At 37.9% G+C, this 17725-nt stretch overlaps 1 protein-coding gene and 1 pseudogene across 3 annotated transcripts in view; one reads left to right on the top strand and one right to left on the bottom strand.

Annotated features, from left to right (window-relative positions):
• Positions 1 to 17725, bottom strand: part of ANKRD31 (ankyrin repeat domain 31) — a 216026-nt gene that overhangs the window by 128373 nt on the left and 69928 nt on the right. For both annotated transcript variants that reach the window (XM_053596250.1, XM_053596252.1), the window contains exon 11: positions 14513 to 14655. In XM_053596250.1, the coding sequence (XP_053452225.1) occupies positions 14513 to 14655 (143 nt within the window). The remainder of the gene's footprint in view (positions 1 to 14512; positions 14656 to 17725) is intronic.
• Positions 361 to 2500, top strand: LOC128589313 (stromal membrane-associated protein 1-like; annotated as a pseudogene). Its single transcript, XR_008380913.1, has one exon. The product of XR_008380913.1 is annotated as a stromal membrane-associated protein 1-like (transcript).

Below are 17725 nucleotides of genomic sequence, written 5' to 3'. Positions count from 1 at the left end.
AGGCAAGAGAATCGCCTAAGCCCAGGAATTGGAGGTTGCTGTGAGCTGTGACGCCACAGTTCTCTACCAAGGGCTACAAAGTAAGACTCTGTCTCTAAAAGAAAAAAAAAAAACATTGCTAAAATTAAGTACACAGACAAACCCAGACTACCCTATTACTATTTGTGGTGTGTTATCCATGCTAGTATGACACTCGAAAGACAAATCTATCAAGAATAATAATACCGCTGTTCCACCTGCCGCCCCGGCCGCCTCTTCCTGGGCTGAGTCCGCCCGCGGTCCCAGCGGCGCCAGGTGCGTTCATCTCACCCAGCTGCCGCCAGCATCCGCGGCCTCCGCCGCCCTGGCCCCGCTGCTGAGATGGCCACACGCTCCTGCGGGAAAAGTCTCAGAAGCTGAACGAGCAGCACCAGCTCATCCTGTCCAAGCTGCTGAGGGAGGAGGACAAGTACTGTGCGGACTGCGAGGCCAAAGGTCCCCGATTGGCTTCCTGGAATATCGTTGTGTTTATTTGCATCAGATGTGCTGGAATTCATAGAAATCTTGGGGTTCACATATCCAGGTCAAATCAGTCTACCTAGACCAATGGACACCAGAACAGATACCGTGCATGCAAGATACGGGAAATACTAAGGCAAGACTACTCCATGAAGCGAATCTTCCAGACAACTTTCCAAGACCACAGACAGATCAAGCAGTGGAATTTTTCATCAGATATAAATATGAAAAGAAGAAATACTATGATAAAAATGTTATAGCTATTACAAATAAAGAAAAGGGGGGGGAGAGAGAAAAAGAGAGAAAAGGAGCCAGAAAAGCCTGCAAAACCACTTATAACTGAAAAGCTACAGAAGAAGGAAGATCGGCAACTGGAGCCTAAAAAAAGTACCAGCCCTAAAAAAGCTGCAGAGCCCAGGTTGATCTTTTAGGGCTTGATGGCCCTTCTGAGGCAGCAGTGACCAATGGAAACACAACAGTGCCAGCCCTGAATGATGATCTGGACAAATTTGGACGGATGATTTCTAATCCCTTACCTGCAACTGTCATGCCTCCAGCTCAGGGGACATCCTCTGTAATAGCAGCTGCTATGCTTTCTACAGTAACATCTGGGGATCTAGATCTATTCACAAGCAAACTACAAAATCGGACGAAGGGGCAAAGAAACAGCTCTCCAAAGACTCCATCTTACCTCTGTATGGTACAGGAACCATTCAACAGCAAAGTACTCTTGGTGTTTTAATGGGACCCACAAATACACCATTTACCTCACAAGTACCGACTGCATTTCAAGGTTTCCCATCAAGGGGTGTGCCTGTGCCTGCAGCTCCTGGCCTTATAGGAAATGTGATGGGACAGAGTACAAGCATGATGGTAGGCATGCCCATGCCCAATGGGTTTATGGGAAATGCACAGACTGGTGTGATGCCACTTCCTCAGAATGTTGTTGGTCCACAAGGAGGAATGGTGGGACAAATGGGCATACCCCAGAGTAAGTTTGGCCTGCCACAAGCACAACAGTCCCATTGGAGCCTTTCACAGATGAATCAGCAAATGGCCAGCATGAGTGTCAGTAGTGCAAACCCCGCGGCAGGCTTTGGCTAGCCCCCCACCACCACAGCAGGATGGTCTGGAAGCTCATCAGGTCAGACTCTGAGCACACAACTGTGGAAGTGAAAACTGAGATACAAGTTTCATCCAGAATGACTACCTGACATTCCTTGCTAAAACGCATCTAGTTCCCCTGTTTATTCATGTACATATATATTTTTTCTTTTTACCCATTTGTTCATATTACAAATTACCTGATTGACCGTGTTGGTCTGTACTGATTAAATTTGATGTGGTAAAAGCAAGTTGGTAAACCATTTTATGTCAAAGGCAGCTTTGCTCATATTTCCCACGATTTCATAAATGACCATTATTTGAGAAGCTGCTCAGTCAACTTGCATAATTAGTTTTACTCTCAATAAAATTAAAGCTCTAATGTTTGCATATAAGGGAAGTAGTTATCATGTTAGTAATACCTCTAACGGTATAAACCCCACCCCCAAATTAGCCAGTAATCCTGTAGGAAGGTACTGTATGATCAAATGTTTAATCATTTAAATAGAATGTAAATGTATCACTGAGCACTGTTTTCTAGTGTATCAAAATTCTTTTATTTCATCATTCACTTCACTGTGCTGTTGTTATGATGTGCTTAACAGGGAACGTGGTTAGTGAAAGCAAGATAAACCTGGATATTACTACGAAACTTAGTTTAATGAATGTTTGAATAATTCAAATTTTATCTGCCTCTCAAAATTTGGATCTTCTCTTATGTAAATAGTGCTAACATGAAGACCTTTTTCTGCACTATATGTGCACAGGGTAACTAAAACAAAGCCACTTTGAATCCTTGAAGGTATATCCAGGTTTACGACAGTAATTGCGTTTACATTTTATGGTGCCTAGTATTGACAAAATATTATTTCTCTATATTAAACAGATGAATCCATAGGGAAAAATAAAGAACAATAATACCTACACCAACCTATTAAGAGAAGAGGTAACATGAATATATGTAAATTGAGGCAATTAAAAGTCAAAACACAAGGGGAAGAAGTTAACATGCAGAATTTTTTGTGTGCATTTTTTGCCTTTGTTTCTTTTTATCCTTTTATTTGTTATCTAAGGTAAGTTATCATCTCTTAAAAACAATTTGCTATATGTATAAAATGTTTATGGTAAGCCTCATGGTAACCACAGCACAGAGACCTATAATAGATTCACTAAAAATAAAAAACAACAAATTAGAACATACTGTCAGAGATAATCACTTAACCACAAAAGAAGACAATAAAAAAGGAAGAAAAGAGTCTTTAAACACCAGAAAAAAGCGAAAGAAATGGCAGTAGGAGGACGTCCTTACTTTTATCAATAGTAATAGTGAATATAAATGGTCTCAATGACCCAATGAAAAGTCATAGAGTGGTTGAATGGGGAAAGAAAGTAAACCCAATTTACTGCCTTCAAGAAAACCTACTTCACTTATCAAGACACACATAGACTGAAAATGAAGGAATGGAAAAAGATATTCCATGCAACCAGAAACCAAAAAAGAGCAAGTATAGCTGTATTTATGTCAGATAGAATAGATTACAAATCAAAGACTGGAAAAAATAACAGAGAGAACCACTATATAATGATAAAGGGATCAATTCAGCAAGAGGATACTATGTATAACAATTATAAATATCTGTGCAACAAACACCAGTGCTCCTAAACATATAAAGCAAACATTAACAGACCTAAAGGGAGAGACAGTCTACAGTCAACACAATCAAAGTAGGGTGATTTTAACACCTTGCTCTCAGTAATGGACGTAATCATCCAGACAAAAACTCAACAAAGAAACAGTAGATTGCTTAAGTTCACAAGTTTGAGACCAGCCTGAGCAAGAGGGAGACCCTGTCTCTAAAAAACAGCCAGTTGTTGTGGCGGTGCCTGTAGTCTCAGTTACTTGGGAGGCTGAGGCAAGAAGATTGCTTGAGCTCAAGAGTTTGAGGTTGCTGTGAGGTATAATGCCACGGCACTCTACGCAGGGCGTCAGAGTGAGACTCTGTCTCAAAAAAATAAAAGAAAGAAAAGAAAGAAAGAGTGGTATTAAACTGACATTTATAGAATATCTCACCCACTGCAAAATTCATATTCTTTTTATTAGCATATGGAATATCTTAGGCCACAGAACAAGCCTCTGTACATGGAAAAAAACAGAAATCATATCAAGTATTTTCTCTGACCACAATGAAATAAAACTAGAAATCAATAACAAGTAGAACCTAGGAAAATGCACAAACACATGAAAATTAACACACCATTGAATGACCATTAACCCATTAGCCAATGGGTTTATGAAAAAATTAAGAAGGAAATTTAAAAAATTCTTGAAAAAGATCAAATGAGAATACAGCATGCCAAAATCTCTGGGATATGGCACAAGCAGTACTAACAGTAAAGTTTATAGCAGTAAATGTTGATATCAAAAAAAGTAGAAAGACTTCAAATAAAAAAACTAACAATGCACCTCAAGAAACCAGAAAGGCAAAATAATAATAAGTAGAAGGGCAGAAATAATAATAATCAGAGCAGGGCTGGAAATGGTGGCTCATGGATGTAATCCTAACACTCTGGAAGCCAAGGCAAGTGGATTGACTGAGCTCAGGAGTTAAAGGCCAGCCTGACCAAGAGTAAGATCCATCTCTAAAAATAGCCAGGTGTTGTTGCAGGCACCTGTAGTCCCAGCTACTAGAGAGGCTAAGGCAAGAGAATTACTTGAGCCCAAGAGTTTGAGGTTGCTTTGAGCTATGATGCCATGGCACTCTAACCAGGGTGTCAAAATAAGAATAATAATCAGAGCAGAAATAAATTGAGACTTAAAAAAACACAGAAGACCAACAATCTGTTCTTTTGAAAGGATAAACAAAACTGATAAACCTTTAGCCAGATTAAGAACAAAAAAGACCCAAATAAATAAAATCAGAAATGAAAAAGAAGATATAACAACTCAAACCTATGAGACAAAGAATTATCGGAGATTATTATCAACAACTACACACCAACAAATTGGAAAACTCAGAAGAATGGATTAGTTCCTGGATACATACAATCTACCAAGATTGAACACTGAAGAAATAAAACTTCAACAAACCAATAATGAATAATGAGGTGAAAGTCATGATAAAAAGTTTCCCATCAAAGAAAAGCCTAGGGCCTCATGAATTTACTGCTGAATTCTACCAAACATTTTAAAAAAGAACTAACACCAATCCTACTCAAACGCTTTTCAAAAAATTAAAAAGGAAAGAACGCTTCCAAACTCATTCTACAAGGCCAGCATTACCCTGATCCCCAAACCAGACAAGGATACAACATAAAAAGAAAACTACAGGCCGGTATCACTGAGGAACATATATGGAATGTTGTTCCATATATGGAAAAATCCTCAACAAAATACTAACAAACATATTAAAACAGTGGTTCTCAACCAGTGGGTAGTGACTTTATAACAATGAAAATACGTCCTGCATATCAGATATTTACATTATGATTCATAACAGTAGCAAAATCATAGTTATGAAGTAGCAACAAAAATAATTTTATGATTGGGAGTCACCACGACATGAGGAAATGTATTAAAGGGTTGCAGCATTAGGAAGGTAGAGAACCACCGCATTAAAAAGATCATTCACCTAGATAAAGTGGGATTCACCTCACAGATGTAAGGATGGTTCAACATATGCAAATCAACAAATGTGATGTACCACATTAATAGAATCAAGAACAAAAAGTATATAAGTATGTCATATGCCAAAAAAGCATTTGATAAAATGTAACATCTCTTTCTGACAAGAACCCTCAATCAAAATGGGTATGGTATAGGAACATATCTCAAAATACAAAAAATAAAAGTCATCTATGATGAACCCATAGCTAATTTCATACTGAATGGAGAAAATTTGAAGGCCTGTCCCTAAACATTGGAAGAAAACCAGGATACCTACTTTCACCTCTATTATTTAAGACAATACTAGAAATCATGGCCAGAGCAATTAGGAGGAAATAAAGAGCATCTAAATTGAAAAGAAAGAAGTTAAATGGGCCTTGCTCACAGATGACATAGTCTCATATCTAGAAAACCCTAAAAATTCCACCAAAAAGCTGATAACTGATAAATGAATTCTGTAAAGTCGTGTGATTCAAAATCAACATAAAAAAAATCAATAGCAAACAATCTGAAAAATAAATCAAGAAAGCAATCCCACTTATAATTGCTACAAAAAATATAAAATACCTAGGAATCACTTTAACCACAGAAGTAAAAGATCTATACAAGGAAAACTCTGATGAAAAAAATAAAAGGTATATTCTATTTTCTATCATGGAAAGATATTCTATGCTCAGGGATTGGAAGAATTAATATTGTTAAAATGACAGTACTATCCAAAGCAATTTACAAATTCAATGCAATCTCTATCAAAATACCAATGACATTCTTCACAGAAATAGAAAAAAAATTATCCTAAAATTTATGTGGAACAACAGAAGATTCCCACTAGCCAGAGTGTTCCTGAACAAAAAGAACATAGGGGGAGACATCATACTACCTGCTATAGTAATCAAACAGCATGGTACTGACATTAAAAACAGACACAGAGATCAATGGAAAAGAATAGAGAATCAAGATATAAATCCACATATTTAGAACCAATTCATCTTCAACAAAGGTACCAATAACTTACAAGGGGTAAAGGGCCATCTCTCTAGTAAATGGCGCTAGAGAAATTGGATATCTTACGTTCAGAAGAATGAAACTGGATTCTCTACCATATGGAGGGGTCCATATACACACAAATCAAAGTAAAATTGGATTAAAAACTTGAATGTAAGCCCTGAAACTACTAGAAGAAAACTTTGGGTGAAATGCTCCAAGACACTGGTCTGGGCAAAAAATTGTGTTTAAGACATCAAAAGCACAGACAACCAAAGCAAAAATAGACAATTGGGATTACATTAAGCTACAAAGCTTCTGTACAGCAAAGGAAACAGTCAACACAGTGAAAAGACAACCCACAGAATGATAGAACATATTTGAAAATTATCTAGCTGATAATAGATAACCAGATTACATAAGAAGCTTATGTAACTCAATAGCTCAACTAAACAATAATCTGATTATCAAAGGGGCAAAGGATCTGAATAGACATTTCTCAAAAGAAGACAATAAATGGTCATCAGATACATAAATAAAAGCTCAACATCACTAATCATCAGACAAATGCAAATCAACATCAAAATGAGATACCATCTTTCCCCAGTTAAAATGGCTTGTATCAAAAAAACAAACAACAACAACAAAAAAAAATCAGATACTAGTGAGGATGTAGAGAAAAGGGAACCCTCATACCCTGTTGAAAGGGATGAATATAAATTATTAGTATAGCTACTATAGAGAATAATATGGAAGTTCCTAAAAAAACTAAAAATAGAACTTTTATATAATCTAGTAATCCACTAGTGGATAAATATCCCCTAAAAAGGAAATCAATATATCAAAGAGATATCTGCACTCCCATGTTTATCGCAGTACTGTTCACAATAGCCAAAATATGGAATCAACCTAAGTATCCATCAATAGACAAATGGATTTTAAAAAGTGGTAGATAAACAATGGAATATTACTCAGCCATAAAAAACACGAAAACATGAAATCCTGTCATTTGCAGCAAAATGGATAGAATCGGAAGTTATGTTAAGTGAAATAAGCCAAGCACAGAAAAACAAGTATTACATGTTTATATAGTGGGGGATGAAGAGAGAGAATAGATTACCAGAGATCAGGAAGGGGAAGGGGAAACAGGGAAACAAAGGAGGGAAAAAGAATATAAATGTATTTATTACTACCAAACAGTATACTTAAAATTGGTAAAGATGGTAAATTACGTATGTATACAAAATTTATGGAAAAGATTAAAATGTTCCTTAAACCCCTCTCCCCCCAAACAACCAACAACAGCTTAGACTTTGGTTTCACTGGATTTTTCCAAAAAATGTAACATCAGCCCGCATCTTAAAAATTTTATAAAATATAATAAAAATATCTAGTAGTCAAGCAACTGGAGAAGGAAGAACACTCCAACCCCAAACCCAGCAGAAGAAAAGAAATAACCAAAATCAGAACAGAGCTAAATGAAATTGAAAACAAAAGAATTATACAACAGATCAATAAATCCAAAAGCTGGTTTTTTGAAAAGATCAATAAAATAGATAAACCTTTGGCCAATCTAACCAGGAAAAAAAGAGTAAAATCTCTAATTTCATCAATCAGAAATGGTAATGATGAAATAAGAACAGACCCCTTACAAATTCAAAAAATCCTTAACGAATACTACAAGAAACTCTACTCTCAGAAATATGAAAATCTGAAAGAAATTGACCAATACCTGGAAGCACGCCACCTACCAAGACTTAGCCAGAATGAAGTGGAAATGTTGAACAGGCCTATATCAAGTTCTCAAATAGCATCAACTATACAAAATCTCCCTAAAAAGAAAAGCCCAGGACCAGATGGCTTTACGTCAGAATTCTACCAAACATTTAAAGAAGAACTAGTACCTATACTACTAAACCTCTTCCAAAATATAGAAAAAGAAGGAATATTACCCAGCACATTCTACGAAGCAAACATCACCTTGATCCCCAAACCAGGGAAAGACCCAACAAGAAAAGAAAATTATAGACCAATATCACTAATGAATATAGATGCTAAAATACTCAATAAGATCCTAACAAACAGAATTCAACAACACATCAAAAAAATTATACACCATGACCATGTCGGATTTATCCCAGGGTTTCAAGGCTGGTTCAATATACATAAATCTATAAATGTAATTCAACACATAAACAAACTTAAAACTAAAGACCATATGATTCTTTCAATTGATGCAGAAAAACCTTTTGATAATATCCAGCATCCCTTCATGATCAGAGCACTTAAGAAAATTGGTATAGGGCGGCGCCTGTGGCTCAGTTGGTAAGGCGCCGGCCCCATATACCGAGGGTGGTGGGTTCAAACCCGGCCCCGGCTGAACTGCAACCAAAAAATAGCTGGACATTGTGGCGGGCGCCTGTAGTCCCAGCTACTCGGGAGGCTGAGGCAAGAGAATCGCTTAAGCCCAGGAGTTGGAGGTTGCTGTGAGCTGTGTGATGCCATGGCACTCTACCTAGGGCCATAAAGTGAAACTCTGTCTCTACAAAAAAAAAAAAAAAAAAAAAAACAAAGAAAATTGGTATAGAAGGGACATTTCTTAAACTAATAGAGGCCATCTACAGCAAACCCACAGCCAATATCATATTGAATGGAGTTAAATTGAAATCATTTCCACTTAGATCAGGAACCAGGCAAGGTTGCCCATGGTCTCCATTGCTCTTTAACATTGTAATGGAAGTTTTAGCCATTGCAATTAGGGAAGAAAAGGCAATCAAGGGTATCCACATAGGGTCAGAAGAGATCAAACTTTCACTCTTCGCAGATGATATGATCATATATCTGGAAAACACTAGGGATTCTACTACAAAACTTTTAGAAGTGATCAAGGAATATAGCAATGTCTCAGGCTACAAAATCAACACCCATAAATCTGTAGCCTTTATATATACCAACAATAACCAAGCCGAACAATAACCAATAATCAAAGACTCTAGTCCTTTCACAGTAGTGCCAAAGAAGATGAAATATTTGGGAGTATACCTAACAAAGGACGTGAAAGATCTCTACAAAGATAACTATGAAACTCTAAGAAAAGAAATAGCCGAAGATGTTAACAGATGGAAAAACATACCATGCTCACGGCTGGGAAGAATCAACATTGGTAAAATGTCCATACTGCCCAAAGCAATATATAATTTTAATACAATTCCTATTAAAGCTCCATTGTCATACTTTAAAGATCTTGAAAAAATAATACTTCGTTTTATATGGAATCAGAAAAAACCTTGAATAGCCAAAACATTACTGAGCAATAAAAACAAAGCAGGAGGAATCACGCTACCAGACCTGAGACTGTACCATAAATCCATAGTGATCAAAACAGCATGGTACTGGCACAAAAGCAGAGCAGTAGACGTCTGGAACAGAATAGAGAACCAAGAGATCCAGCTACTTACCGTTATTTGATCTTTGACAAGCCAATTAAAAACATTCAGTGGGGAAAAGATTCCCTATTTAACAAATGGTGCTGGGTGAACTGGCTGGCAATTTAACAAATGGTGCTGGGTGAACTGGCTGGCAACCTGTAGAAGATTGAAACTGGACCCACACCTTTCGCCATTAACTAAGACAGACTCTCACTGGATAAAAGATTTAAACTTAAGACATGAAACTATAAAAATACTTGAAGAAAGTGCAGGGAAAACTCTTGAAGGAATCGGCCTGGGTGAATATTTTATAAGGAGGACTCCCCAGGCAACTGAAGCAGTATCAAAAATACACTACTGGGACCTGATCAAACTAAAAAGCTTCTTCACAGCCAAGAACATAGTGACTAAAGCAAGCAGACAGCCCTCAGAATGGGAGAAAATATTTGCAGGTTATACCTCCGATAAAGATTTAATAACCAGAATCCACAGAGAACTCAACGTATTAACATGAAAAGAACGCGTGACCCCATCTCAGGGTGGGCAAGGGACTTGAAGAGAAACTTCTCTAAAGAAGACCGACGCAAGATCTACAAACACATGAAAAAAAGCTCATCATCCTTAATCATCAGAGAAATGCAAATCAAAACTACTCTGAGATATCACCTAACCCCAGTAAGAGTAGCCCACATAACAAAATCCCAAAACCAGAGATGTTGGCGTGGATGTGGAGGAACGGGCACACTTCTACGCTGCTGGTGGGAATGCCCACTAATACGTTCCTTCTGGAAGGACGTTTGGAGAACACTTAGAGACCTAAAAATAGACCTGCCATTCGATCCTGTAATTCCTTTACTAGGTTTATACCCAGAAGACCAAAAGTCACAATATAACAAAGACATCTGTACCAGAATGTTTATTGCAGCCCAATTCACAATTGCTAATCATGGAAGAAGCCCAAGTGCCCATCGACCCACGAATGGACTAGCAAATTGCGGTACATGTATACCATGGAATATTATGCACCCTTAAAGAAAGATGGAGACTTTACCTCGTTCATGTTTACATGGATGGAGCTGAAACATACTCTTCTTAGCAAAGTATCTCAGGAATGGAAGAAAAAGTATCCAATGTACTCAGCCCTACTATGAAGCTAAATTATAGCTTTCACATGAAGACTATAACCCAACTATAGCACAAGACTATGGGGAAAGGGCCAAGGAAGGGGAAAGGAGGGGGGAGGTTTTGGTGGAGGGAGGGTAATGCATGGGGCCACATCTATGGTGCATCTTTGAATGGGTACAGGTGATTGCACTAATGTACACAGCTATGATTTAACAATAAAAAAAAATATCTAGTAGTCCCTGGGCGCAGTGGCTCATGCGTATAATCCTAGCACTCTGTGAGGCAGAGGCAGGTGGATTGCCTGAGCTCACAGGTTCGAGAATGCCTGAGCCAGAATGAGACCTCATTTCTAAAAATAACCAGGCTTTGTGATGAGCACCTATAGTTCCAGCCACTTAGGAGGCTAAGGCAAGAGAATCACTTGAGCCCAAGAGTTTGAAGTTGCTGTGTGCTGTGATGCCACGGCACCCAACCAACAGCGACAAAGTGAGACTCGGTCTCCAAAAAAAAAAAAAAAAAACCTAACAGTTTAACACACAAATGAGACAGAAATAGAGAACCAAAGTGAAGCATAAATCTATACTATTAAGTCTGAAATAGAAAAGCAGCATGAGCTAATGATTTTTCTTTCTTAAGTATATGTTTCACTGAAAATGCCTAAGAATAATAGCAATAAGCATACCTAGTACTCAGTTGACTGTGGTCTCTAAGCATTATTTCCCATTAAAACATAACATTTACAGAAGATGTAGGAAGAAGCAAGCTAAGTAACACCACGAATATAAAATCAGCCAAATCCAAAATTCGGGCAATTCCATAAGACAAAAAACCCAGTTTCTTCAACAAATGGGAGATTAAAAAACTAACCCTTCCTATATATGAGGTCAGACAATTAAATTCACGACTCATACTAGAAGAACTTTTTTTAGGATGAGTTTGCAAACTTAATTGTCTGACCTTGTAAAATATAGGTAGAAATGTTAGATTTAAAAATATTTATTTATTTTTATTTATTTATTTATTTTTTTTGAGGCAGAGTCTCACTCTGTCACCCTGGGTAGAGGGCCGTGACATCACAACAGCAACCTCACTTGGGTTTAAGCAATTCTCTTGCCTCACCCTCCCAAGTAGCTGGGGCTACAGGTGACTGCCACAATGCCTGGCTATTTTTTGTTGCAGTTGTCATTGTTGTTTAGCTGGCCCAGGTCGGGTTCAAACCTGCCAGCCTCAATGTATGTGGCTGGTGCTGTAACCACTGTGCTACAGGCGCCAAACCTAAAAAATATTTAAGAGACAAAAGTAATGAACACATATGATGTATGGACCTTGATGGATCCTGATTCAAATAAAACCTTGCTATAGGGCAGCACCTGTGGCTCAGTTGGTAGGGCACTGGCTCCATATACTGAGGGTGGTGGGTTCAAACCCAGCCCCAGCCAAACTGCAATAAAAAAACAGCCGGGCATTGTGGTGGGTGCCTGTAGTCCCAGCTGCTCCGGAGGCTGAGGCAAGAGAATCGCCTAAGCCCAGGAGTTAGAGGTTGCTGTGAGCTGTGACACCACAGCACTCTACCAAGGGCGATAAGGTGAGACTCTGTCTCTAAAAATAAAAAATAAAAAATATACAATTCACATGCCACACAATCCACCTATTTAAAGACTATAAGTCACTGTTTTTTAGTATGTTGATGATTGTATAAATACTACTACCATCTAATTTTGATACATTTTCATTCCCACAGAAAGAAACCCTTTTAACCATTAGCTGTCATTCCCCATTCCCCACTCTCTACTTTCCATCTCTAACCTTCTGTCTGTATAGATTTGACTATTATAGATATTTCAAATAAATGGAATCATATATGTGTTTTCTGACTTTTTAGAAAATTAGAATATTATCATTTAGCATCTCTCCAACATAACTTTCAATGGCTGTAAGACAATATAAAGTTCCTTCAACTCTCTGGAATGTTTAAAGAAGCTCACACTCTCCAGGTACCAGGATGAGCATCAGGTTTCCAAGTCTTCCCTATTTGACATCTTTAGTCATGTGACACTTAAAGCATCAGAGCAATCCAATATCCAGGGTCTAGGCCATTTTTCTACCCTTGCCTCGTGCAAGAGATTTCCCAAGGCAGGAATAGATCCTCCCTTGATGTTCTCACCATCCCTACCCCATCCTCTAAAACCATGACTTATCCCACTTCCATTCTCAAGGCTAGTTGCTGAGTCAGTCAAGTACTAACCTGGAGTTACATCAATCTATCTTGGACTGGGTCAAGATATGCCCTGGTGCCAGGAGACCACGAGCTGTAGGAAGACTGGAGGTTGAGAAGAAGGAGTGTGGTAAGTAGCAAACTAGATTCTGGAGCTGGTGGCCTGAATCTTTGGTTCCTTTTACTTCACTGCGGGAATCAGAGAGAGATGACTACATATCTACAAAGCCCAAAAAGGAGATAGCCAGTCCTAGCCTATGAAGCGGAAATTGATTGAAGTCAATTTATCAAATGGGGCAAAGGAAGAACTGAGAAAGGAAAGAAAAAAAAAGTAAAGTGCTCAAGGCTCTCATCTTCCACTGGAAGAAAAGACTCTTACCAGGAAAAGTCAGCTCTAGGAAGTGAGGAACAAATGGTCCATCGGGCTAGACTAGAGAGAAGTGCTTTGACATGAGGTTTCTCTGCTCAAGGCCAGCTTTAAAGGAAAGGTGAAAAAAAGAGAGAGAAAGAAAGGGTTCACACTGTCTCTTGTCCAAGCCTGCACTCTCCTGGCCATTAATTTGGGTCCAGGTAGAATATCCTCCCCTTTTCACTCTATACAATGTATAGAAACAACCATCTTCCACCAAACAACACACTATCAAAAAAAGTAAAACTGCCTAAACTCTCCTGAAGTACTGTTACACTATGAAAAATATGCTGTTTATGCTCATGGCTCTCAGCAGCCTTCCCCACCTCTGCTTCTGTTAGACATTTTTTCTAGAAATACATACAGCTAATCTTCCTGAATCCAGCTGACTAATCCCCCACCCTAGGAGTTTTTGATCCCAGAAGCAATTTCCAATAACTGAAATAAATGACAAAATATTTCAGCAAGTGCCTCAGCCCTGCAATGTTGCACCTAGACCAAAATAAAGTATGTAGGAAGCTTTTATATGTGATTTATGAGATAAACTGGGTATACTAGAATTCATAACCTTAATGTTACCATCGATTGCAGTTACCATAACCAACAGGTACAGTTACAGTATTCTGATATTTTAACCAGTAGTACAGCCATGCTCATGTGTACCAGCTGTTAACTCTGGGAGATTCTCATGTCTTATGCTGCTTCTGACAGTGGCACTAGACTCCATAAAGCTATAAACCTCCGATCAGGACTCAACATCATTGTGTAATGCTCTATAAGAAGAAAACGTGCTTCTATTGCTTATAAAGCACCAAAGGAAAAGTGTACTAAAAGAGAGCAAGTTGAAAACATATCATGTGTAACCAATATCTGTATAATTCTTAAAAGTAATATACAAAATTAAATCTACCATATCACACACAACAAACCCACCACACAGTAAAATTCAATTATAATTTCTGAGTTTCCATTAGCAGAATGAACTGCAACTGAAATTCTTGTATGTTTTTCTGCTGCATGGTCCCAGAGATATTTAATATTTGCAGACTATATTATTTACTCTGCAAGCAAAAGCAACAAATTACCTTATAGTGTCCATTCATCACAGCATCATGAAGGGGAGTAATCTGGTACAGTCCTTTGACATTTACATCTGCTCCACCTTTCAACAGTTCACTTGCTGTCCAATAAAATCCTCCTACACTAGCTTCATGAAGTGCTGTCCAACCTGTTACACGAAAACAATATGGCATTTGTTTACATTCAGCATCTTAGTATTTTATGCTTGTACTTAAAAACCAACTCTAATTCTAGCTTTCTTTAAAAATATTTTGATTATGTAAGGCAAGATAATATCACTGTGAAAGTATACTATATTATTCAGTGGGTTCAATAAATCTGAGGGGCAAGTCAAATTCCTACCTCACCTTGCTTGTGGAAAAGAAGTGAAATATTTGAAAGTAATCCTGACCTCTCCAAATAAAAATGTTGTACACAGGTCATTATCAACTCAGAGAATTCTGGTTATAGGCTACTTTTCTGCAGACATAAAGGGAAAAATGCTTTATTTCTATTTCAAGGTACTTCCCTTAAAATAATCCATTTAGCTAGATTACATGCCAGTCAGTTCTAAAGTACATAGAGTACTTCTTTTCTCCTCATTTACAACCTGTCATATAGACAAACGCCCTTTTTCTTTGTTAGCCAAAGACAAATGGCATAAGTTACAGATACTTATTAAATCCTAATAAATCATATTATAGATGTAAGGAAACCTAAAGGTTGCATATTAAAATGCTTTTCAAAGCATTCTCTATAAACCAGGGTTTCTCAATCTCAGCAATGATATGCCGGGCTTGATGTTTCTTTGTTGTTCTAAGCATCATAGACTGTTTAGCAGTACCCTGGCCTCAACCTATCAGATACCAATGGCAACTTCCATCCTAGTTGTACAACTAAACACTTTCCCCTAAACTTCCAAAAAGTGGAAGTTCAGAACCACTACCATAAAATGTTTCTCCTACAGTATTAATCATAAAATCTTTTGTTTGTTTGTTTTTGTTTTTGGCCGCGGTTAGGTTTGAACCCGCCACCTCCGGCATATGGGACTGGCGCCCTACTCCTTGAGCCACAGGTGCCACCCTTGAACCACAGGCGCTGCCCATAAAATCTTAAGAAGAAATGAAGAGCACCAAAAATGATAAATAGTTAATAAGAGTTTTTCCCTATACAATTCCATAAAATGCAAATACTTATTTATTTATTTATTTAGAGATAGAGTCTCACATTTTTGTCCCTGATAGAGTGCTGTGGTATCATAGCTCATAGTAACCTCAAACTCTTGGGCTCAAGTGATTCTCTCATCTCAGCCCCCCGCCACAATGCCTGGCTATTTTTAGAGGTGGGACCTCGCTCTTGCTCAGGCTGATCTCGAACCTGTTATTATGTTTTGGTATTTATAGAGTAAATAGAAGTGATACATCTGATAGCTACCGTATTTTGCTGTGTATAGTGCACTCCAATATACAATGTGCACACACATTTTTGGCCCATACTTTCAGGAAAAAAAAATTTATTTTAATTTTTTAATTCAAATTTTTATTTGTTTATATTTGGGTACTTGTTCTTGAATTTAAGGGAATTTTAGCTTTTTTTTTTAACATACCTTAGTATAAGAAAATTTATGTCACAAATAATTATAAAACATGAGAACAGATACAAGGTATGAGAAATTTTATGTACCAGTAACATATTTACAGTATTTATATATATTAGAAGCCAACAGTTCCTTGTCACTGTCACTATCAGACATATGATCTTCAATTTTTATATTAGTGGTGTTTTGTCAACAGTCACTTTCTTTATCCCAGTAAGTTTCATTGTCCTTAGTTCCACCCATAGCATTACTGATGCCACATTTTTAAAATGATTTCACAACCACTTTTGTTTTTTTGAGACAGAGTCTCACTTTATTGCCCTTGGTAGAGTGCCATGGCGTCATAGCTCACAGCAACCACAAACTCTTGGGCTAAAGTGATCCTTTTGCCTCAGTTTTTCATTTTTAGTGGATGGGGTCTCAAACTCCTGAGCTCAAGCAATCTACCCGCTTCATGCTCACATAGGGCTAGGATTACATGTGTGAGCCACCGTGCCTGGTTAACCACTTTGTTCTTGACTCTGTTCCACGATCTTAGGATCCAATCACAAACCTGGGCAATGTATGCTTTCTTAATTCTGATCGTAGGTGTTAAATCATCACCAGCTGACTGCATCCAGGACATCCTCTCTTTCTTCCTTAGGGCCTTTAAAAGGCTTCTTTAGTGACACATCAAGAGGTTGCATTTGGCCCGTTAGCCTACCAGGTATCACAGCAAGTTGGGTTGTCAGGTCCACTGCAGTTGCTTTTGCACTTTCAAAAACAAGCAAAGCTGATTTTTAAAGTAATCCTACAGGTCTTTGTGTTAAACTAGATCTTCATGCCTTTCTGCTTCATCCATCCTTTTCCATTCATGAGGACAATAACTCCACTTGGAATATTTTCTTTTGAAAATGTGTTTCTTTTAAAGATGATCATAGGTGGTAGCTTTGTCCCACCTGCATGGTAGGCTAGAACAACAGTAAAATGTTTTCTCATGTCCACTAATTTTAATAGCCGTCATCTTTGCTCCTTTGATGTCCACAGTTCTGTTGGGTGGTCTATCAAATGTGAGTGGGACCTCATCCATACTGGTGATTTGGGACAGCTCAAAGTAGTCTTTCAAAGATTGATAACATAACAATGAAATTCCAAAACTCAATTCTCATAGGCTGCTAGAAGTTTGGGGGCAAGTTTTGTTTGTGTTGTCATGCACAAAGCTTCTCTCCTCATAAAGTTAAACCACCATTTAGATGTCCCTGAGAAATCACCAATGTTTTTTTCGCATGCAATCTTTTTACCCTCTTCTTGTATTATTTTGGTCAAAACAGAGATCCCAGTTTGCTAACCTCCAGCTACTTTGGAGGTTTCCCTCACATTGATTTTCTCTCTCTCAGCGACTGAAGAAACTTTTCTTCTTGTTTCCTCCACAATCTGATGACACTCTGTGTTAGAGGAAGTCCATAGTGTCTTTCAACAACAACAAAAAGCCTAAACCAGATTGTTTCACACCAGAATTCTATCAGACCTTCAAAAAAGAGCTGGTACCTATATTAAAGAATCTATTCCAAAACATTGAGAAGGAAGGAACCCTTCCCAAATCCTTCTTTGAAACTAATACATGTATCACCCTAATACTTAAGCCAGGAAAGGACACAACAAA

The sequence above is a fragment of the Nycticebus coucang genome, chromosome 1 (genome assembly GCF_027406575.1).
Source record: "Nycticebus coucang isolate mNycCou1 chromosome 1, mNycCou1.pri, whole genome shotgun sequence".
Classification (NCBI taxonomy): Eukaryota; Metazoa; Chordata; class Mammalia; order Primates; family Lorisidae; genus Nycticebus; species Nycticebus coucang.
Note: the sequence above shows the minus strand (reverse complement) of the source record. Positions and strands in the feature narration are given on the sequence as shown.